The 22,485-nt window shown below is 48.0% G+C and overlaps 3 protein-coding genes across 8 annotated transcripts in view; 2 read left to right on the plus strand and 1 right to left on the minus strand.

Annotated features, from left to right (window-relative positions):
* LOC117317267 (nucleolar protein dao-5-like) overlaps positions 1-16,413 on the plus strand; it is an 84,981-nt gene extending 68,568 nt beyond the window's left edge. For both annotated transcript variants that reach the window (XM_033872009.1, XM_033872010.1), the window contains exons 2-4: positions 8,756-8,845; positions 9,414-9,789; positions 12,203-16,413. In XM_033872009.1, the coding sequence (XP_033727900.1) occupies positions 9,461-9,789; positions 12,203-16,394 (4,521 nt within the window). In that variant the 5' untranslated portion in view covers positions 8,756-8,845; positions 9,414-9,460 and the 3' untranslated portion in view covers positions 16,395-16,413. The remainder of the gene's footprint in view (positions 1-8,755; positions 8,846-9,413; positions 9,790-12,202) is intronic.
* Positions 1,489-8,954, minus strand: LOC117317469 (mucin-2-like). Its single transcript, XM_033872280.1, has 3 exons — positions 8,903-8,954; positions 4,629-8,126; positions 1,489-4,445 (listed from the first exon to the last, which is right to left on the minus strand). The coding sequence occupies exons 1-3, from the start codon at positions 8,952-8,954 to the stop codon at positions 1,489-1,491; spliced, it is 6,507 nt and encodes a 2,168-aa protein (XP_033728171.1).
* The window catches only part of LOC117317266 (supervillin-like), a 118,325-nt gene continuing 112,240 nt past the window's right edge, over positions 16,401-22,485 (plus strand). For all 5 annotated transcript variants that reach the window (XM_033872004.1, XM_033872006.1, XM_033872005.1 and 2 more), the window contains exon 1: positions 16,401-18,755. In XM_033872004.1, the coding sequence (XP_033727895.1) occupies positions 16,549-18,755 (2,207 nt within the window). In that variant the 5' untranslated portion in view covers positions 16,401-16,548. The remainder of the gene's footprint in view (positions 18,756-22,485) is intronic.

Below are 22,485 nucleotides of genomic sequence, written 5' to 3' on the forward strand. Positions count from 1 at the left end.
CTGCTACGTGTGTGTTATATATATATATATGTATATATACAAACCTCTATATATAAATATCTAGCAGTATAACATCCTCAGCATCCTGGGTAATTATCTATACATGTATATATATTAATTGTCCTTTGCTAAAAATATCAACTTGGTAAGTTCCTATCAGACTTGTACGTCCAAATGTCTCAATATCATTGAAATTATAAATAAAAATGTCGATAATTTTGATCTTATGGATATATCTGATCTGAACTTAAATTGGAGGGAGATAATCAACTTAAATTAGAGGGAGATAATCAACTTAAATTAGAGGGAGATAATCAACTTAAATTAGAGGGAGATAATCAACTTAAATTGGAGGAAGATAATTAACTTAAATTAGAGGGAGAAAATCGGCTTAAATTAGAGGGAGACAATCAACTTAAATTGGAGGGAGATAATCAACTTAAATTAGAGGGAGATAATCAACTTAAATTAGAGGGAGATAATCAACTTAAATTAGAGGGAGATAATCAACTTAAATTGGAGGGAGATAATCAACTTAAATTAGAGGGAGAATAATCAACTTAAATTAGAGGGAGACAATCAACTTAAATTAGAGGGAGAAAATCAGCTTAAATTAGAGGAAGACAATCAACTTAAATTGGAGGGAGATAATCAACTTAAATTAGAGGGAGATAATCAGCTTAAATTAGAGGGAGACAATCAACTTAAATTAGATGGAGATAATCTAGTATTAGAACTTATATGGATGAGATTTTGCAAAACCTTAGGGGCTGGTACTCTTAATATTGTGATGTACCTTGATGTAAGTATCTATATATATCCAGCTATATAAGCTGAGGCTGTCTGGCCACAAACTCGAAGTCACCGATTTGGAGGACAATAAAATGACGCATGTTTGTAATATTTACATCCACACAGGATTACACAGTTACTATTTACAGTTATGATAACTACCTCATCAAGTTACTAAGATCTTCTCTGGTATTTGATGCATTTTGTCAGAGACAAAATCATTATGCTTCAACATTGGTTACTGTATAGTTGGCAATATTTGTGGGGAATTCTTTTTGTTGTATTCAAGGTTAATAAATAAAACTTGACAATGAATACCCAGCAAGTATTTATATATATACAAACAAATGTATTAAAATTGTTTATTGTAGAATGTTTACAGATACCTGTTACAGGAAAGATTTGTCACAAATTTAATACCTGTCAATTAGGTCTGACTGGAATAACCACACAATATCCCTCAAAGTGTGAGTCGGACTTGGTCAGTGGTAAATCTGTATGGAAAGGGATGTGTGGGGATGGTGAGGAGGGTAAAGTATGTGTGAGTAGGGGGTGTGGGGATGGTGAGGAGGGTAAAGTATGTGTGAGTAGGGGTGTGTGGGGATGGTGAGGAGGGTAAAGTATGTGTGAGTAGGGGGTGTGGGGATGGTGAGGAGATGGTGTGTGGAATGGGGCCGGAGGGTCACAGTAGTGGTGTCAGTAGGCTGTGTGGGCGGGTGCAGAGAGGTACACGTATGTGTAGTAGGCTGTGGTGGGCTGGTGCGCGGGTCCACGTCTTTGTCGTCGGGGTGTGTGGGCTGTCTTCGGTTCCCCGTCTGAGTCAGTCGGGACTGTGGGGCTGGTGCGGCGGGTCCCGTCTGTGTGCGTACGGGGTTTGGGGCTGTGCTTCGGGTCCCGTATGTGTGGGTCGGGTGGGGGGCGGTGGCCGGCGGGGTGTGGGCTGGGCTCGGTCACTTCTGTGTGCGTCGGGTGTGTGGGGCTGGTGAGCGGCGGGTCCAGTCTTGTGCGTCGGGCTTGTGGGGCTGGCTGAGGCGGGTCCGTCTGTGTGCGTCGGGCTGTGTGGGCTGGTGCGGCGGGTTTTGTGCGTACTGGGGGCGGGGTCCGTCTGTGTGCGTCGGGCTGTGTGGGGCTGTGCGGAGGGTCACGTCTGTGTGATCGGGCTGTGTGGGGTGGTGGGGGGTACGTCTGTGTGACGCGGTGTGTGGGGCTGGTGGGGGTCACCGTCTGTGTGGTGGGTGTGTGGGGTGGTGAGAGGGTCGTCTGTGTCGTCGGGGGTTGGGGTCTGGGGCGGTCACGTTGTGTGCGTCGGGGTGTGGGGACTGGTGAGGCGGGTACCGTCTGTGCTGAGGGTGTGTGGGGTGGTGGGAGGTCCGTCTGTGTCGTTTGGGGTGTGGGCTGGTGCGGGTCCCGTCTGTGTGCGTGGGTGTTGTGGGTGGTGCGGCGGGTCCTGTCTGTTGTCGTCGGGGGTGTGGGGCTGGTGGGCGGGTCCCGTCTGTGTGCGTCGGGTGTGGGCTGTGCGGCGGGGCCCGTCTGTGTCGTCGGGGGTGTGGGGCTGGTGCGGCGGGTCCGTCTGTGTGGTCGGGGTGTGGGGCTGGTGAGGGGGTCCCGTATGTGTCGTCGGGGTTTGGGTGGTGGGGGATTGTGTGGGGTGTGGGGCTGGGGCCCGGGTTCTGTGTGCGTCGGGTGTGTGGGGCTGGTGCGGCGGGTCCCGTCTGTGTCGTCGGGGTGTGGGGCTGGGTGCGGCGGGTCCCGTCTGTGTGCGTCGGGCGTGTGGGGCTGGTGCGGCGGGTCCCGTCTGTGTCCCGTCGGGGTGTGTGGGGCTGGTGCGGCGGGTCCGTCTGTGTGCGTCGGGTGTGTGGGGCTGGGTGCGGGTCCTGTCTGTGTGCGTCGGGGTGTTGGGGCTGGTGGGCGGGTCCCGTCTGTGTGCGTCGGGCTGTTTGGGGTGGCGGGTCCCGTCTGTGTCGCGTGGGGTGTGGGGGCTGGTGGGGCGGGTCCGGTTGTGTCGCGGTCGCGGTGTGTGGGGCTGGTGCGGCGGGTCCGTCTGTGTCCGTCGGGGTGTGGGGCTGGTGCGGCGGGTCCCGTCTGTGTCGTCGGGCTGTGGTGGGCTGGTGGGGGGTCCCGTCTGTGTGCGTCGGGGTGTGGGGCTGTGGGCGGTCCCGTTGTGTGCGTCGGGGTTGTGGGGCTGGTGCGGCGGGTCCCGTCTGTGTGCGTCGGGTGTCGTGGGGGTGTGGGGCTGGTGGGAGGGTCCCGTCTGTGTGCGTCGGGTGTGTGTGGGGCTGGTGGGCGGGTCCAGTCTGTGTCGCGTGGTGGGTGTGGGGCTGGTGGGCGGGTCCCGTCTGTTGTGTCGGGGGGTGTGGGGCTGGTGGGCGGGTCCGTCTGTGTGCGTCGGGGTGTGTGGGGCTGGTGGGCGGGTCCGTCTGTGTCCGTCTGGGTGTGTGGGTGCTGGGGCGGGTCCCCGTCTGTGTGGTCGGGGGTGTGTGGGGCTGGTGGGGCGGGTCCCGTCGTGTCGTCGGGGTGTGGGGGGCTGGGCGGGCGGGTCCGTCGTGTTGCGTCGGGCTGTGTGGGGCTGGTGGGCGGGTCCCGTCTTGTGCGTCGGGCTGTGTGGGCTGTGTGGGCGGGTCCGTCTGTGTGGCGGGGGTGTGGGGCTGGTGCGGCGGGTCCGTCTGTTCGTGGGGTGTGGGCTGTGCGGGGGCCGTTGTTGTCCGGGTGGTGGGGCTGTGCGGCGGGTCCTCGTCTGTTGCGTCGGGGTTTGGGGCTGGTGCGTGGGTCCGTTGTGTCCCGGGTGTGGGGCGCTGTGGGCGGGTCCCGTCTGTGTGCGTCGGGGTGTGGGGTGTGGGGGGTCCCGTCTGTGTGCGTCGGGGTTGTGGGCTGGTGGGGGGGTCCGTTTGGTCGTCGGGGGTGTGGGGCTGGTGCGGCGGGTCCCTCTGTGTCGTCGGGGTGTTGTGGGCTGTTGGCGGGTCCCGTCTGTGTGCTGGGGGTGTTGGGGGTGGTGGGCGGGTCCCGTCTGTGGTCGGCTGTGTGGGGCTGGTGCGGCGGGTCCCGTCTGTGTGCGTCGGGGTGTGTGGGGCTGTGGGCGGGTCCCGTCTGTGTGCGTCGGGGGTGTGGGCTGGCTGGGGCGGGTCCCGTCTGTGTCCCTCGGGGCTGTGTGGGCTGGCGGGGCGGTCCCGTCTGTGTCCGTCGGGGTGTGGGGCTGGTGCGGCGGGTCCGTCTGTGTGCTTCGGGGTGTGGGCTGTGCGGCGGGTCCGTCTGTGTCGTCGGGGTGTGGGGCTGGTGCGGGGTCCCTTCGTGTCCGTCGGGGTGTGGGGCTGGTGCGGCGGGTCCGTCTGGTGTCTGGGTGTGGGCTGGTCGGGTCCCGTCTGTGTCCGTCGGGGTGTGGGGCTGTGCGGCGGGTCCCGTCTGTGTGCGTCGGTGTTGGGGCTGGTGGGCGGTCCGTCCTGTGTTTCTGTCGGCGGGTCCCTGTGGGGCTGGTGTGGCGTGGTCGGCCGGCTGGTCCTTCGGGGGTGTGGGTGGTGCCGGGTCCGTCTGTGTGCCGTTGGGCTGGTGCTGGGGTGGTGGGGTGCCGTCTGTGTGCGTCGGGGTGTGGGGTGGTGCGGGGGTCCCGTCTGTGTCGTCGGGGGTGTGGGGCTGGTGCGGCGGGTCCCGTCTGTGTCCGTCTGGGTGTGTGGGGCTGGTGCGGCGGTCACGTCATGTGTTCGTCGGGGTGGGGTGGGGCTGGTGCGGCGGGTCCGTTTGTGCGTCGGGGGGGGGGCTGGTGCGGGTCCGTCTGTGTCCGTCGGGTGTGGGGCTGGTGGGCGGTCCCGTCTGTGTGCGTCGGGGGTGGGGGCTGGTGGGGGTACGTTTGTCGTCGGGGTGTGGGCTGGTGCGGCGGTCCCGTCTGTGTGCGTCGGGGTGTGGGCTGGTGCGGCGGGTCCCTCGTCCTGGTGTTCCGGCGGGGGTGTGTGGGCTGGGGCGGGCGGGTCCCGTCTGTGTGCGTCGGGGTGTGTGGGGTGGGGGCGGGTCCCGTCTGTGCGTCGGGGGGTGTGGGGCTGGTGGGCCGGGTCCCTCTGTGTGTCGGGGGTTGTGGGGCTGCTGGGGCGGTCCGTCTGTGTCGTCGGGGTGTGGGGCTGGTGGGCGGTCCCGTCTGTGTCGTCGGGGGTGTGGGGCGGGTGGGCGTCCGTTGTGGGGTCGCGGGGGTGTGGGGCTGGTGCTGTGGTCCGTCCGTGCCGTCGGGTGTTTTGGGGGCTGCTGGGCGGTCCCGTCTGTGTGCCGCTTCGGGGGGTTGTGGGGGGGGGGCTGGTGCGGCGGGTCCCGTCTGTGTGCGTCGGGGTGTGGGGCTGCTGGGGCGGGTCCCGTCTGTGTCCGTCGGGGGGTTTGGGGCTGGTGCGGCGGGTCCGTCTGTGTGCGTCGGGGTTGTGGGGCTGGTGGGGCGGTCCCGTCTTTGTGCTCGGTGTGTGGGCTTTGGTGCGGCGGGTCCCGTCTGTGTGCGTCGGGGTGTTGGCTGGTGGGGGGTTCCGTCTGTGTCGTCGGGGTGTGGGGCTGCGGGCGCTGGTCCCCTTTTTTGTGGGGTCGGGGGTGGGGGGGCTGTGGCGGGTCCCCTTTTGTTGCTTTGGGGCTTGGGGGCCTGGTGCGGCGGGTCCGTCTTGTGCCGGGGTTTGGGGCCGGCCTCGCTCGGGGGTGTGGGGCTGTGGGCGGGGCCCGTCTGTGTGCGTCGGGGGTGTGGGGCTGGGTGGTGCGGGTCCCGTCTGTGTGCCCCGGGGGGGTTTGGGGGTGTGGGGGGGTCCCGTCTGTGTTCGTCGGGGTGTTGGGGCGTTGGGCGGTCCCGTCTGTTGTGCGTCGGGGGTGGGGGCTCCGTGGGGCGGGGCCGTCTGTGTGCGTCGGGTTTTGGGGCTGGTGGGGGGCCGGGGCCCGTTGTGTGCGTCGGGGTGTGTGGGGCTGCTGGGCGGGTCCCGTCTGTGTGGGCGTCCGGGGGTGTGGGGCTGGTGCGGCGGGTCCCGTCCTTGTCGTCGGGGTGTGGGGCTGGTGGGGGGGTCCCGTCTGTGTGCCCTGGGGGTGTGGGGCCTGGGGCGGGGCCCGTCTGTGTGCGCGGTGGGGCGTGTGGGGTTCCCTGTGGCCCGGGTGGGTGCGGGCGGCTGTGTTGGTGGCCGTCGGGCGTGTGGGGCTGGTGGGCGGGTCCCGTTTTGTGGCGTCGGGTTTGGTGCTGGGGCGGGTCCCGTCTGTGTCCCTCGGTAGGGCGTGGGGTGGGGGCTGGTGGGGCGGTCCCGTCTGTGTGCGTCGGGGCGTTGGGGGGTGGTGGGCGGGTCCGTCTGTGTGCGTCGGGGGTGTGGGGCTGGTTTGGGGGGTCCGTCTGTGGTCGTCGGGTGTGGGGTGCGGGCGGGGTCCCGTCTGTGTGCGCGGGGGTTTGTGGGGGGGGGGGTGCTGGTGCTGGGTCCCGTCTGTGTGTCGGGGTGGGTGGGCTGGTGGGGCGGGGCCGTCTGTGTGCGTCGGGGGTGTGGGCTGGTGCGGGGGTCCGTCGTGTTGCGTCCGGGGTGTGTGGGGGTGGGGTGTGGGCGGGTCCCGTCTGTGTGTGGCGTTGGGGTGTGGGCGGGGCCGTTGTGTGGCGGGGGTGTGGGCTGGGGCGGGTCCCTCTGTGTCGTCGGGGTGTTGGGGCTGGTGGGCGGGTCCCGTCTTGTTGCTCGGGGGTGTGGGCTGGTGCGGCGGGTCCTGTCTTGGTGGGCGCGGGGGGCGGGCTGTGGGGCGGGTCCGTGTGTGCGGGGGGTTTGGGCTGGTGCGCGGGGGTGTGGGGGCTGGTGCTGGGTCCCGTCTGTGTGCGGCGGGGTGTGGGGCTGCTGGGCGCCGGTCCCTCTGTGTGCTCGGGCTGTTGGGGCTGGTGCGGCGGGTCCCCCTCTGTGTGCCCTCGGGGGTGTTGGGGCTGTGGGGGGTCCCGTCTGTGTCGTCGGGGGGGTGGGGCTGGTGGGCGGGTCCCCTCTGTGTGCGTCGGGGGTTTGGGGCTGGTGGGCGGGTCCGTCTGTGTCGTCGGGGTGTGTGGGCTGGTGGGCGGGTCCCGTCCTGTGTGCGTGGGGGGGGTGTGGGGCTGGTGCGGCGGGTCCCGTCTGTGTGCGTCGGGGGTGTGGGCTGGTGCGGCGGTCCCGTCTGTGTGCGTCGGGGTGTGGGCTGGTGCGGCGGGTCCCGTCTGTGTCCCGTCGGGGGTGTGGGGCTGTGGGCGGGTCCCGTCTGTGTGCGTCGGGGTGTGTGGGCTGTGCGGCGGGTCCCGTCTGTGTGCGTCGGGGTTGTGGGGCTGGTGCGGCGGGTCCCGTCTGTTGCGTCGGGGTGTGTGGGCTGGTGCGGCGGGTCCCGTCTGTGTGCGTCGGGGGTGCTGGGTGTGGGGCGGTGTCGGCGGGGTTCGGTGGTGGGGTCGTCTTGGGTCGGGCGGTGGTGGGGGCTGGTGCTGTCGGGTCCCGTCTGTGTGCGTCGGGGCTGTGTGGGGCTGTGGGCGGGTCCGTCTGTGTTGCGTCGGGTGTTTGGGGCTGGTGCGGCGGGTCCCGTCGTGTGCGTCGGGTGTGTGGGGCTGGTGCGCGGGTCCGTCTGTGTGCGTCGGGCTTTGGGGCTGGTGGGCGGGTCCCGTCTGTGCGTCGGGGGTGTGGGGCTGGTGCGGCGGGTCCCGTCTGTGTCGTCGGGTGTGTGGGGCTGCTGGGGCGGGTCACGTTGTGTGCGGCGGGGTGTGGGCTGGGGGTCGTGGGGTGTGTGGGGCATGGTGTCGGGTCCCGTCTGTGTGCGTCGGGCGTGTGTGGGGCTGTGGGCGGGTCCCGTCTTGTGCGTCGGGCTGTTTGGGGCTGGTGCGGCGGGTCCCGTCTGTGTGCGTCGGGTGTGTGGGGCTGGTGCGGCGGGTCCGTCTGTGTGCGTCGGGGTGGGGGCTGTGGGGCGGTCCCGTCTGTGTGCGCGGGGGGGTTTGGGGCTGGTGCTCGGGTGTGTGGGCTGGTGCTCGGGTCCGTCTGTGTGCGTGGGGGCTGTGTGGGGCTGGTGGGCGGGTCCCGTCTGTGTGCGTCGGGCTGTTTGGGGCTGGTGCTTCGGGTCCCGTCTGTGTGCGTCCGGGCTTGTTGTGGGGGCTGGTGCGGCCGGGTCCGTCTCGTGTGCTTCGGCGTGGTAGGGCGGCTTGTGCGGCGGGTCCCGTCGGTGTCCTCGGGGGTGTTTGGACTGGTGGGCGGGTCCCGTCTGATGTCCCGTAGGGGGTGTTGGGCATGGTGCGGCGGGTCCAGTCTGTGTCCTTCGGGGGTGTGGGCGCTTGTGCGCGTGCGCCGGTCTGTGGTGCGTCGGGCTTTGTATTGGCTGGTTAGCTGGGTAACCGTCTGTGTCCGTCAGGGAGTGTGAGGAGTCTTTTTCTTTCAGTGGTCAGTCTGAGATAATTGAGAAGATAGTAGTCATGGTCAGGACTGGTTCTGTCTAACAGAGACCCTGGAGATACTCAACATTGGTTCTTAGTTGTTTACTGATCCTAAAGACAGATTGTCATAAGTGAAAGAGAGAATATTGGATGAGAGGAGTATGCTAGAATTAGGTTAATACCTTAGAGGGGGATAGTAGATTTGCATCAAGGGGACTAAAAGAGAAATTTGATTCAGTTGAGAGGCTGAATGAAAGGGTAGAGGGAAAGTGAAAGAGGGGTTTGCAAACAGGTCAGTTTCTTGGCTGAGGGGTGGGGAACAGGTCAGTTTCTTGGCTGAGGGGTGGGGAACAGGTCAGTTTCTTGGCTGAGGGTGGGGAAACAGGTCAGTTTCTTGGCTGAGGGGTGGGGAACAGGTCAGTTTCTTGGCTGAGGGGTGGGGAACAGGTCAGTTTCTTGGCTGAGGGTGGGGAAACAGGTCAGTTTCTTGGCTGAGGGTGGGGAAACAGTAACAATTTGACCCATAGGTATAACAATTTGACCCATATGTAATAACAATTTAACACACAGGTATAACAATTTGACCCGCAGGTATACCAATTTAACACAAGTTTTTTTTTGTTTTAGGTAGAAGAGGCTATGGTGGAAGTTCTGGTAGTAGTTATGGTACTGGATACAGAAACTACACATTCACCCTCCCAAGCAATGGATATACAGGTAAAAACCAATTCAGAATAGGAACAAACCTAGACTTGGAGACCCTTCTCAATATACGGACCAGGTGTTTCAGAAGGTCAACTTCTACTGCAGTAATGACACCTGCCATACTAACATAGTCTGATTATAACTTACCTGTGTTAGGAGACCAGTCCCTTCAAATATAGACATGATAACAGTATTTCCTAGCTGGCAGCCAAAGAAGGGCTTTGCAACACCCAACTGCCTTGAAGTCTTGCCATTTATCATTTGTTATAAAAATTCCAAACATAAAAAACTGATAGAGACTTAATTTTCAGCACTGCCCATGATCATGGTATATTATTTAAATGTTAGATAGATATTCAGGGAAAGCTCTGGTAATTGGTGGTCATTGCTTGTAATGGCCAGTGAATTTCTTGATTTGATGGTCAGTGAAAAGTTTGTGATCATGGTCAGGTAAATGTTTGTTATCATGATCAGTGAAATGTTTGTTGTATTGGTCAATCCTTTGTTATGACAGTCAGTACAATTCTTGTTACCTAAAACTCTTAAATTGTAATCATGGTCATTTGAATGTTTGTTTCAGGGCCAGCTCTAAGCAGCTACAGCAGTGGTCTATCCACGTACGACGCAATGTCACGATATGGCCGAACATATGACAGCAGCTATACCCCACGCAGCTATGATTCATCGGCAAGGTCATATGATGTTGGGTCAAGGTCACACGACCTTGGAGCATCCTCTAGATATGATACATCCTCGTCAACTGGGAGTTATGGCAGCGACATGAGTCATCAGTATGCTACTGACTATAGTCTGGAAAGTGGGCGGGGCTACGACAGTGGGCGTGGCCTAGATAGTGGGAGGAGTTATGATACATCAGGCCTGTCCAGTTATGACTCGCGCGGATACATTAGCCCACGGACAGGGAGTTCAGATCTAGGGTACAGCTCATCTTCTAGGTAATTTAAATTTTTTTTTTTTTTTTAATTTTGCATTGCCTAACTATCAGTATTAAACCTTATCATTCATCTAAAAAAAAGCCTTTCAGCCCCCAAAAAAGAACAGAATCATCCTCGCTCATGTTATCTTGTCACATATGTCAGTAGATATAATTTGAAGATGTTTGGCAATGAGTTTGACCTGTGTGACATTGAAAGTGAGTTCAAGGTTAACAAATCAATCATCTTAACATGTTACTGACCAAACACATTCTCATATTTGATTGTAATAAGCTAATTGCATTTTCTATTGCATTTGACCCCAGTGAATTGGAATGCATGTCAAGGTCATCTAAACTAACTTGATAGCCCCTGTTTTCCCTTCACTGTTTAAAAATATCATGTAGAAACTAAGGCCTGCAAGTGTATTGTCTGTAACTAGGTCACTGTAGCCTTTACCCTATTTTCAAAGGTCAAATGAATGTAAGAAAAATTACAGTGAATTATTTTCTTAGTTGTGAAATATAAACCTGCAAAAATGATGAAATGTGAAAACATAGGTGTACAAAGTATATATACTTTGATTCTGGTGACCTTGGTATTCACTTCAAGATTGAAATGTCACAATTAAAAATGTCATTATGTTATTGTTGAAGGAAATCAAAATATTTTATTTTTAGTACAGTTAAAGTATATCATATATCACAATAAGAGGCCAAAGTCTACAAACAGTGTCTTTAACAAAAGTTCAGGCCCTTTTGACCTTTTGTGAACTTCCATTGGTTATAGCCAATTCATACAATACAAATTGATGTCAATTAAAAGAAATGTTCCCTTTGTTCACTAAAAATCCTCCATATATGTAGAATATTTATAATTGGGTCATAAAACGAAATGTGTTGCTAGCTGAACAGATTCCTAAGATAAGAATTCTGACATAAATTGTATTATAAATGGTACAAGGAATTCAGTATAAACATTTATTGTAGCCATAAAACTTGACTTGACATCAACCTTAAATGATAGCCAAACACTTACATGTTTTTTTTCTGTCATCTTTCAGTTAGATTACCTGATGTCAGAATCAAAAGTAACATGAGTCGTTCAGTGCATAGCAATAAGTTCAAATGTATACACAATAGCCTCATATGTTAATTTTGTGTACATCCCTACCTCACATGTTGAAGATTTTTCTAATTGATTTATGATTTCAATTAATATGGCCTACATACTTGAATTAATGTTGAATATATAACAGTTATTTTATAGATTTCCTTATGTATACAGATTCTATCTTCACATATGTATGTGTAGATATGTCATTTTCCCCCAATAGAAATCAATTTCACTTGACACATTAATAATGTTTGGGAAAGTTAAATACTTTCTTAATAGTTTTCTTTTTCTTTGACGTTCCTCATCAGCATGCAATTTATTAATAAATTAATTCTTTTGACATTGAATGGTCTCAACATCCTGTAGGCTTGTTAATGGCTCAGGTGATCATTTTCAAACAACATTCACAAACTTCATTGAATATTTTTTTTCGTAAAAAAAGAAAAAAGTAAACTCTGGTATTAAGCCAAAAAAAGCTAAGTTTTGTTTGAAAATGTTCATATAGTACTTGTATTAAGATTTTCGATAATACCTAATACCTGAAGTCTGGTTGAATGGAAAGTAAATATATGGCTACATCCACGAAAGGGGAGATAATCCTTTTCTGTAAATATAGGCATCATATACAGAGTGTAGCATTCCTAATTTTGGCCTGATCCGTCTTAAAACCTTTGACATATATTGTTATTGTCATACTTTTAGTATGTGATGAAATGTTGCCTCAAAACAGCTGTTTACATTTACATAATTAGTTGGCATTTCAAGATCACATTGTCACCTCTGTATTTTCCTGTTCAGGGTCACATTGTCCCACCTGCATTTCCCTGTTGAAGGTCAAATGTGCATTTCCCTGTTCAAGGTCACATGTACATTTTCATGTTGAAGGTTACATGTACATTTCCCTGTTCAAGGTCACATGTACATGTTCCTGCTCAAGGTCACATGTACATTTCCCTGTTCAAGGTCACTTCTACATTTCTCTGTTCAAGGTCACAATTACATTTCCCTGTTCAAGGTCATCTGTACATTTCCCTGTTCATGGTCACATGTACATTTCTATGTTCAACATCACATGTGCATTACCCTGATCATTTTGATGTACATGCTTGCTTCACAAGTTTCTCCCCTTCTTTGAGACTTAAAATATCATTTCTTTTATTTTACACAGATATTTCAATACTATTAACTTAAAAAAGAGATAGATGTAGATAAGTTTTTTTCTTTAAAGTAAATTGTCAGAATATTTTACTAATACTTAGATACAGCCATAGTTAATTCTTGTCAACACAGATGATTGGATTATATTTCTTTGTTTCAGGTATGGCCGGAGTGACTACACAGACAGATCAACAGATGTAACATTGAGAGACAAACCAAAGGAAGAAGATCTAGACTCTCACGGGGTTCGACGCAGATATCATGGGTCAAAGTTCAAGGATGACGATGAACCTTTAGGTTATAAACATGGTGTCAACAAAGATGATGATATCGCACTGTACAAAGCCTCCTATCGTAGATACCGTGATTCCTACGGTGATGAGGACAAATCTGATTCCGAGAAAGGTTCTCTAGCTTCGTCCCGAAGGGAATCAGAAGAACGAGATCCTATAGCGGAAATAAAACGTAAATACCAGCGTAAGAAACAAGACACTATCAATGAAAATGAGGCAGCACTTTCGCTTTCCAAGACAGACACCGATGAGATTTCTAGATGTGCATTATCGGACAGGTTAGGTCAGCATTTGTCATCTCCAAGGGGTGGTGTTCAAAGGTCACAAAGTGAAAGAGAAGCTAAAGCAGATCATCCAGTGATGGAACAAACTGGTTCAGTCGATGCTGAGGCAGATACAATGCCAGTGTGGAGGAAGCGACGTCTTGAACGTGAACAGAGACGTAGAGAGTTTCTCAATATGAGTGAAAACAAATCAAAGGAAAGAGAAAGATTAAAATCAGAAGCGAATGAAAACAAGGAAAAAGACAATGTATCTTCCATACAAAGTGAAAGTAGGATTGGTGATAAAAGTGAAAGTAGGATTAGTGATAAAAGTGAAAGTAGAACAGAAACTGCAAGAGATAGATTACAGCGGTTAAAAGACGCAAAGTTACCTCCAAAAAGTTCTAGTGTAGATTCCGTAGAGGAAGGCAATTCACTGGAGGACGGTACAAGAGCATTTAGTGCAGAGGCTATGAAAAAAATTCTTCTTCAAAGGGATAGTCCCCTCTTACGGACAAAATATGCAGAAGCTAAACGGAAAAAAGAACTAGAAAAGGAGAGCAGTCGAGAAGAAACACCAATTCCTAGTACAGATGTCAAAGTTGATAAAAGAGAAAGTGTAATTTCACCATTATCGTTCAAGGCAGATCGGTTATGGGATTCTGATTCTCCTAGAACAAGGTTTGGATCAGCTGAAAATCAGGATTTACATCTTTCCTCTTTGGAAAGAAAATATTCAGGCAGAGAATTGAAAGATTCCCCTGCTGGTCATGACAGAATTTCTTCAAGGCTTGGTTCTGATTCTGATAGCAAGTCCCGTCTAGGGTCTGATAGTAAACCCATGACTCTGGAGCAAAGGATTGCAGCCAGAATTGGATCGGATTCTAGTCGATTTTCTTCTAGAGTCGGGAGAGATGAAGAAGTTTCTGATTCAAAGACAATTTCACCTTTGAATAGGTCTCAGTCTGCTAGGGCTCCTGGAGGTCATGACCTTGGAACTGATAAGATTTCGTCCCAGTCTGATCCCAAACTGTCAACTTCACTTAGCAGGAGTTACTCTTCAAGAGATGAGAAAGATGGATCTCGATTGGGGATGGTTTTAGAAAAGAAATATCCCTTAAGGGAGCCATCTGACTCTAGTCTCATTGCTAGGTCTTTGTCAGATACTCGTTCAGGGTCCTCTTCTTCATCTGTGGATATGAGACATGCATCCACTTCCTCTGTGAGGACTGCTTCAACCTCATCTGACACATCCTCTGTCTTTGTAGATAAATATCCTTCTAAGCCATCTGTGTCTTCTACTGACCAAAAGGCTTCATTGGAAAGAAAATGGTCTTCCAGAGAGGAAAAAGAGCATGAATCAACTAGATTAGATCCAAAGTCATCTTTTACATCCTCCCAACTATCCGATCAACAGAAGTCTAGTAGTGCTATGTCTCGTAAAGATTTGGAACAGAAGAAAATGGAAGATAAGGGGAAAGAATCTAATGACATTCGCTCAAGATATATGGATACTTTAAAAACATCAGAAATTACTAGCAAGAGAGTAGAGAAAGCTCTAGAGCAGGATAAAAGATTAGAAAAGGAACATGTTATTGCAAAGAAAGAATCTTCTTCGGAAATTCAACGACCTGTGCCTGCAGAAAGGCATTCAAAGAGGCTATCATCGTCCTCTACATCTTCTGACATCAGACAGGAACAAGTGAAAACTCCAAGTGTTTCTTCAACAGGTGTATTGCCTGGGGAAGGAGAGAAACGTAAAAGTACTGAAATCAAACGACATAAAGGATTGAAAGAGAGACTAGAGGAAAAAGACAAAATTAGAATGAAAATGTTAGAAAGTGTAAAACAAAAACAAGAACAAAAATCTAAGATGGAGGATAAACCTGCCGATGTGGATGTGAAAGTTACAGCTAAGGTGATGTCAGTGGATATTTCAGCATCCAATTCTAAATCTAAACAGGGCATCAATGTTGCTCAGAAAAGTGTTAGCACAAATGTATCGCAAAGTGGCAGAGACATTAAGCCATCACAGGAGACTGTTACTGTTCGGACTGATATCGCATATAATCAGGATGTAAACAACGGTACAAAACGACAAGACAGAAGGAGTTCAGATAATCTTCAAACTAAATCCACACCCAAACTTGATCCAAAAGCAACATCAAAGGTTGCCACAAATGTAACAACAAAAATAGACTCAAAAACTACACCAGCATCAAAACTTGATACCAAAACAACACCAGCATCAAAACTTGATACAAAAACTACACCAGCATCAAAACTTGATACAAAAACTACACTAGCATCAAAACTTGATACCAAAACAACACCAGCATCAAAACTTGATACCAAAACAACACCAGCATCAAAACTTGATACAAAAACTACACCAGCATCAAAACTTGATACAAAAACAACACCGGCATCAAAACTTGATACAAAAACTACACCAGCATCAAAACTTGATACAAAAACTACACCAGCATCAAAACTTGACACCAAAACAACACCAGCATCCAAACTTTACACAAAATCAACAGCAGCATCAAAACTTGACACAAAAACTACACCAGCATCAAAACTTGACACAAAATCAACATCAAAAGTAGATATGAAAGCACAACAGGACATTGACCCAACATCAAAGAGTGACACAAAGGAAGATGAAGGTCTGAAAAGTCTAGAAGAAGCACGTTGTGTTAAACCAAGTGACTTGAAATCTAGAAAAATTAAACATTATGTTCGGTCAAAGTCCAATCATGTGCAAGAAGATGTGAAAAATGAGAAACCAGAAAATGAGGAAGAGAAGACAAAAGAGACTAGTGAGTCTTCTATAAGGACACAACGGCCGTACGGCCAAGTCAAAGCCAAGACCACAGATGTTGCGAGTCTACTTTCTAAAGGTGAAGAGGAGGATTCAGCTTCCTCAAATGGCATCTCACAAGAAGGTGAAAATCAGTCAAATATGGAGTTAAGTCGTATGGAACGAATTGCTCTGTACAAAGATGAACGTCGTCGTCAGCTTGCTTTTATTGCTGCTAAATTCGGTGACAGTGACAAAGAAAGTGAAGATGTCAAAATGTCTGAAATTGCTCCTTCGCTATTTACCACTGCTGCCAGTCGAGCTAATGGAAGCAATGAGGATATTTCTACACTGGCAAGGTCACGAAGTTTACGGGAGAATTCTCCTCAGAAATCTGTCACGTCTATAATATCACGTTCAAGTAGTCTGAGAGATAGTTCACCGAGGTTGACAGCAAGCCCTGAAAGAGATACACAAGGCGGGAATGTGAACCTTGCCAGTAAATTTTCCAAATTTCGAGAACGTTTCAATGAGGGTAACATTCCTACAACAACTGAGGAAGATGTACAAAGAAAGGATGGGTATCCTGAAAAGGAGTTGTCTTCCCTTGAAATTAGACGACAACGTCTTCTTTACGGAGAGTCACAGTTCGACAGTGGGAAACTTTTGAGTATAAAACCAGAAGAAAAATTGGAAAGACAAGACAGTACAGAAGATGATAAGCCACAGAAAAAGAGAAGACAACTGCCTAATATCCCAGCTGCTTTGGGAGGTACGCCTGAACCGCAGCTGTTTGATAAGGATGGCGAGGAAGATGTAGACTCCCAAAGTCAATCTTCTTCCTCTTCAGGGCCCTCACCACCCACTGTGAAAAATGTACCATTTGATGCATCTAAAACAAAATCTGAAACTGTGGCTATAAAACCAACAGCGTCCCAAAAAACTGAAACAGTGGCTTCAAAACAAAAACTGACTTCTGAAGGAGGATGATAAAGAAATAGGGGAGACTACTGTAAGGTCTTCCACATTAACAGTCCAAAAAAGTGTGGAAAGTTTTAAAACTGATGGACAAAAAGGCAAGACGGATCATCAGCCAACCAAGAAATCACCTTATCAGCGGTCGTCAGTGAGAAGTATACAGGAGATGTTGGGAGAGAATCCAGAAGATTCAGGGAAGGTGTCTTCTGTTTCTCATATTGCTCCTCAACCATCAGAGACGAAGGTTACATTGTCCAGTCACATTCAGAAGCAATCGTCATTGGATAAAAAACAAGAATTACCTACACAGAAGAGTGCATTGGAAGTAAAAAGAGTGCCAGCTACAGCAACACAAGAGGCTTTGTCACAGGAGGATCAGAAACAGTCTGTCTCCAAGTTCTCCAAGGATGTATCTGAGAAGCCATTGACCAATCAGAACAAGGATGTTAAGGCAGTGGTTAGGTCTCAGATTGCAGCAGGTGAATCTAATAAATTGGAAACAAAGCCGGTAGTTCTGGATCAAAATGTACTTCCACCTTCTAAACCAAAGACTGTAACTCAAGTTAAACAAAAGGATCCTGTCTCAGTGGAAGAGGTGAAACCGGCAGTGCAGGTGGCCGCTAAAGATGTGAAGCCAGCGATGTCTGTCCAGACTTCCACAAAAGGTGTAAAGCCAGCGATGTCTGTCCAGACTTCCACAAAAGATGTAAAGCCTGCGATGTCTGTCCAGACTTCCACAAAAGATGTAAAGCCAGCTATGTCTGTCCAGACTTCCACAAAAGATGTAAAGCCAGCGATGTCTGTCCAGACTTCCACAAAAGATGTAAAGCCAGCGATGTCTGTCCAGACTTCCACAAAAGATGTAAAGCCAGCTATGTCTGTCCAGACTTCCACAAAAGATGTGAAGCCAGCTATGTCTGTCCAGACTTCCACAAAAGATGTGAAGCCAGCGATGTCTGTCCAGACTTCCACAAAAGATGTGAAGCCTGCGATGTCTGTCCAGACTTCCACAAAAGATGTGAAGCCTGCGATGTCTGTCCAGACTTCCACAAAAGATGTGAAGCCTGCGATGTCTGTCAAGACTTCCACAAAAGATGTGAAGCCACCAGCCCCTGTGCAGGCTTCCTCTAAAGATGTAACACCAGCAGCACCTGTCCAGACGGCTGCTAAAGAAGTGACGCCAGCGACATCTGTTGGGACAGTGAAAGTTGACAAGCTGTCATCGTCTGCTCAGCCTGTGGTGTCTACAACTCAGCTACAGGTCAAAGCTACAGACACCAAGAAAGAGCAGAAGGTCGCTGCCTCCAGGAGAAGTCCTGACAAAAGAGTGATAGCCAGTGCCAGGGAGGTGAACCGGTCCTCTGACAGGAAGACTCCCTCATTGGAACACACAGATACCAATAAGTCTGTCCCAGTGGCTTATGAACCAGAAAGTTCTAGTAAAGTGTTGGATTCTAAACAAGTTAGTGTACCTTCTAAATCCTCAGAAGTGTCTCAAGATTCAAACATCAAATCGGTATCAACAGCAAATATAAGTGTATCAGCTACTAAGATGGAGACAAAACCATCTGATTCATCTAAGAAAGGGAAAGAAAGCTCTTCTTCTGTGAAACCACAAATGATTGAGGCATCAGACATCGTAACAAAACCAAAAGAGGGTACAAAGCCATCTGATAAAGCTAACGAAACTCTTACTGCACAGCAATCTAAACCTTCATCTGCTTCTTCACAGGAGAAAGAGGGTGATAAGAAATCCAGGAGGTTAGATCGCAGTAGGAGTCGAGATAGAAAGAGTGTGGAACGACAAGCCAGCACAGATGCCAAGTCAAAGTTGGAAGCAAGAATTCAGAAAAAGTTGGAGGAAAAATCTCGCTTAAATGAGAGGGAACTAGAACGAAAATACAAGAAGCCTTCAGAGGGTGACAAATCCCTGAGTGTGACAGCAACAGAACGTAAACAGGGTTCATCAGATGATAGTTCTTCTAAAGAAAAAGGCAGAAGCAGACGTATGTTGAAAAAAACAGGGGAGAAATCAGCGGAATATAGACGGAGTCGATCTGTGGGAGAAAAGGACACTAAGTCTCCCCGAACTCCCTTTTATGGGAAAGCTCCAACCAAACCTGTCACTCCACAGGATATAAAACTACTACTCGCGAAGTCACCCGACTTTAATCTGGATGATTTATTACTAGATAATGCGGAGTATTTATCTGACTCGGAACTACTCGCCAAGGCAATGTCTAAAGATGGTGGAAGTGATACCTCCAAGGAGAAAAAATCAGGATCTAAAGTTAAAAGGGTGTTACGCAAGAAAGACTTACAACGGAGTAAATCTGATACTTCTCAGATGATGGCTATCGCTGAATCTAAGAGGTAAGTTTGAGAAATATCTGTTCCTTTTTTTAACACATCTAATAGCAAGGAACTTTATGAGCTTTAATTTGGCAATTTGTCTGTTCCACATCTAGATATGAAAATTGATTATACTTAAATCACCAAAAATTTACTGCTATGAGCTAATAAATCATCAAATATTTACTGCTATGAGCTAATAAATCACCAAAAATTTACTGTTATGAAGTGATAAATCACCAAAATTTTACTGTTTTGAAGTAATAAATCACCAAAATTTTACTGTTTTGAAGTAATAAATCACCAAAATTTTACTATTATGAAGTAATAAATCACTAAAAATTTACTGCTATGAAGTGATAAATCACCAAAATTTTACTATTATGAAGTAATAAATCACCAAAAATTTACTGCTATGAAGTGATAAATCACCAAAATTTTACTGTTTTGAAGGAATAAATCACCAAAATTTTACTGTTTTGAAGTAATAAATCACCAAAATTTCACTATTATGAAGTAATAAATCACCAAAATTTTACTATTATGAAGTAATAAATCACCAAAATTTTACTATTATGAAGTAATAAATCACTAAAAATTTACTGTTATGATTTTATGACCTCCCACTAAGAATGATTTTTAGAAATATTGCTTGCTGTACATATATATAGATACATTCTTCAGTTTCCAGGACTTTAAGCACATATTGTTTATATCTTTCATTGAATTTTTTGATGACTGATCAGATTTGGAGTACCATATTTATCCAGAGACAAGCCCATCCCTGGTATTAAGCCCAGCCATGCCCATTACAGTTACATGTATCTGTTATGAGTTGGGCACCTGGGCTTATTACAGATTAAATAGGGTAATTTGATCACTGACATCAAATTCCTCATTAATATCAATTTCTGTCACAAATTATATTGATCATAATATACATAACAACTTAACTGTCTCCTGGATACCATTTAAGATGTATTTTACACCTGGGTGATAACCATGTGGTTATCAATAGATAAGTGTTGCGTATTTATCTCTGTAAGGCAAGAAGAGTTGTCTCCCTTCCAGCTATATTATCATCCCTGTACAACACTGACCTATATTTTTTGTTTCTTTGGCTTTTGTCGACACTGTATTCAACTAATTTCATTGGTTTAACTTGTAGTCCAGTTATTTTCATCAATGCAAATGTAGGAGTTTGATTTTTAGTTTGATTTAAAACTTGATATATTCTGTAATGAAGATTGTGTATGTTCTTTTTGAGGGTATGTTTTAAACAAATTCGCGAAGTGATTTGCTCTCTAGATCTACACATGCCTATAAAGAAGTCCTGGGATGATTAATTTATCTTCAGTTTGCTGTTCAAAGTGCTGAATGTCAGGGGGCTAATATATGTTTGGTGTTTAACCTTAATTGTAGTAAATATAGCTGTATAGTATGATTGTAGTAAATATAGCTGTATAGTATGATTGTAGTAAATATAGCTGTATAGTATGATTGAAGTAAATATAGCTGTATAGTATGACTGTAGTAAATATAGCTGTATAGTATGACTGTAGTAAATATAGCTGTATAGTATGACTGTAGTAAATATAGCTGTATAGTATGACTGTAGTAAATATAGCTGTATAGTATGACTAGTAAATATAGCTGTATAGTATGACTGTAGTAAATAAAGCTGTATAGTATGACTGTAGTAAATATAGCTGTATAGTATGACTGTAGTAAATATAGCTGTATAGTATGACTGCAGTAAATATAGCTGTATAGTATGACTGTAGTAAATATAGCTGTAAAGTATGACTGTAGTAAATATAGCTGTATAGTATGACTGTAGTAAATATAGCTGTATAGTATGACTGTAGTAAATATAGCTGTATAGTATATGACTGTAGTAAATATAGCTGTATAGTATGACTGTAGTAAATATAGCTGTATAGTATGACTGTAGTAAATATAGCTGTATAGTATGACTGTAGTAAATATAGCTGTATAGTATGACTGTAGTAAATATAGCTGTATAGTATGACTGTAGTAAATATAGCTGTATAGTATGACTGTAGTAAATATAGCTGTATAGTATGACTGTAGTAAATATAGCTGTATAGTATGACTGTAGTAAATATAGCTGTATAGTATGACTGTAGTAAATATAGCTGTATAGTATTTGCAGGATTTTGTTTTATCATCTCTGATGTATATTCTTGACTGTTGAAACCTATGTCATTCTCTTTGTCAGTAAAAATAAGTTTGACAGTTGAAAGTACATGTAGACTTTTGGGCCAAATACTTTAGACTTTTCGGCCAAAAATACTTTCAAGATTTACTGGAAAATTTGTCCGTAATTAGTCCTTGGTTAACAGTATATCACCTGTATGATATACAATGTATACATATGTGATATAGAAACATGTAGTCCTGTCAATTTATAGGTTTTTTTTATTGTTATGTACCTTTTATATGCTAATTATCATTGAAGAAGATTACAACAACTGAGAATTTTAACAGTCAGAAGTTGATGTATTTTTGAGAAGGGGTCATTCCGAGTTCACATTGTACTTTCAAAATGGCTGTGTCCTTTGATCTGACTGCTGGGTAAGGTTTTGATTTAATACAAATTATCAAAACATTACCTGTCACCACACACATCATGGTAGGCATGTTTATATCCGAAGTGATGGTCAGACCTTGGTCACTGGTTTAGATGAGACCATTTTTGACCACTGGTCGTTGAACTTAAAGGTTTTTGAATCACTGTCATATATGTTGATCTCTGTACTTTTCTGCTGACTCTGCCTTCAGGCAGTTTGACCATAGATGTTCATGTTTAACATATTATAGAGTAGCTCATCAAGTCTTGGCTTTATTAAATCCTGGTTACTTGATGCCTAGGAGATGAGGCATCATTTGGTGGATACCTGGCTGATGAGGCATCATTTGGTTAGATACCTGTCTGATGAGGCATCATTTGGTCAGATACCTGACTGATGAGGCATCATTTGGTAGATACCTGTCTGGTGAGGCATCATTTGGTCAGATACCTGGCTGATGAGGCATCATTTGGTTAGATACCTGGCTGGTGAGGCATCATTTGGTTGGATACCTGTCTGATGAGGCATCATTTGGTAGATACCTGTCTGGTGAGGCATCATTTGGTTAGATACCTGGCTGATGAAGCATCATTTGGTTAGATACCTGGCTGTAAGGCATCATTTGGTGGATACCTGGCTGATGAGGCATCATTTGGTGGATACCTGTCTGATGAGGCATCATTTGGTGGATACCTGTCTGATGAGGCATCATTTGGTGGATACCTGTCTGATGAGGCATCATTTGGTGGATACCTGGCTGATGAGGCATCATTTGGTGGATACCTGGCTGATGAGGCATCATTTGGTCAGATACCTGACTGATGAGGCATCATTTGGTGGATACCTGGCTGATGAGGCATCATTTGGTTAGATACCTGGCTGATGAGGCATCATTTGGTCAGATACCTGACTGATGAGGCATCATTTGGTTAGATACCTGACTGATGAGGCATCATTTGGTGGATACCTGACTGATGAGGCATCATTTGGTTAGATACCTGTCTGATGAAGCATCATTTGGTGGATACCTGGCTGATGAGGCATCATTTGGTTAGATACCTGGCTGATGAGGCATCATTTGGTCAGATACCTGACTGATGAGGCATCATTTGGTTAGATACCTGACTGATGAGGCATCATTTGATTAGATACCGGAC

This window comes from Pecten maximus, chromosome 19, assembly GCF_902652985.1.
Source record: "Pecten maximus chromosome 19, xPecMax1.1, whole genome shotgun sequence".
Lineage (NCBI taxonomy): Eukaryota > Metazoa > Mollusca > Bivalvia > Pectinida > Pectinidae > Pecten > Pecten maximus.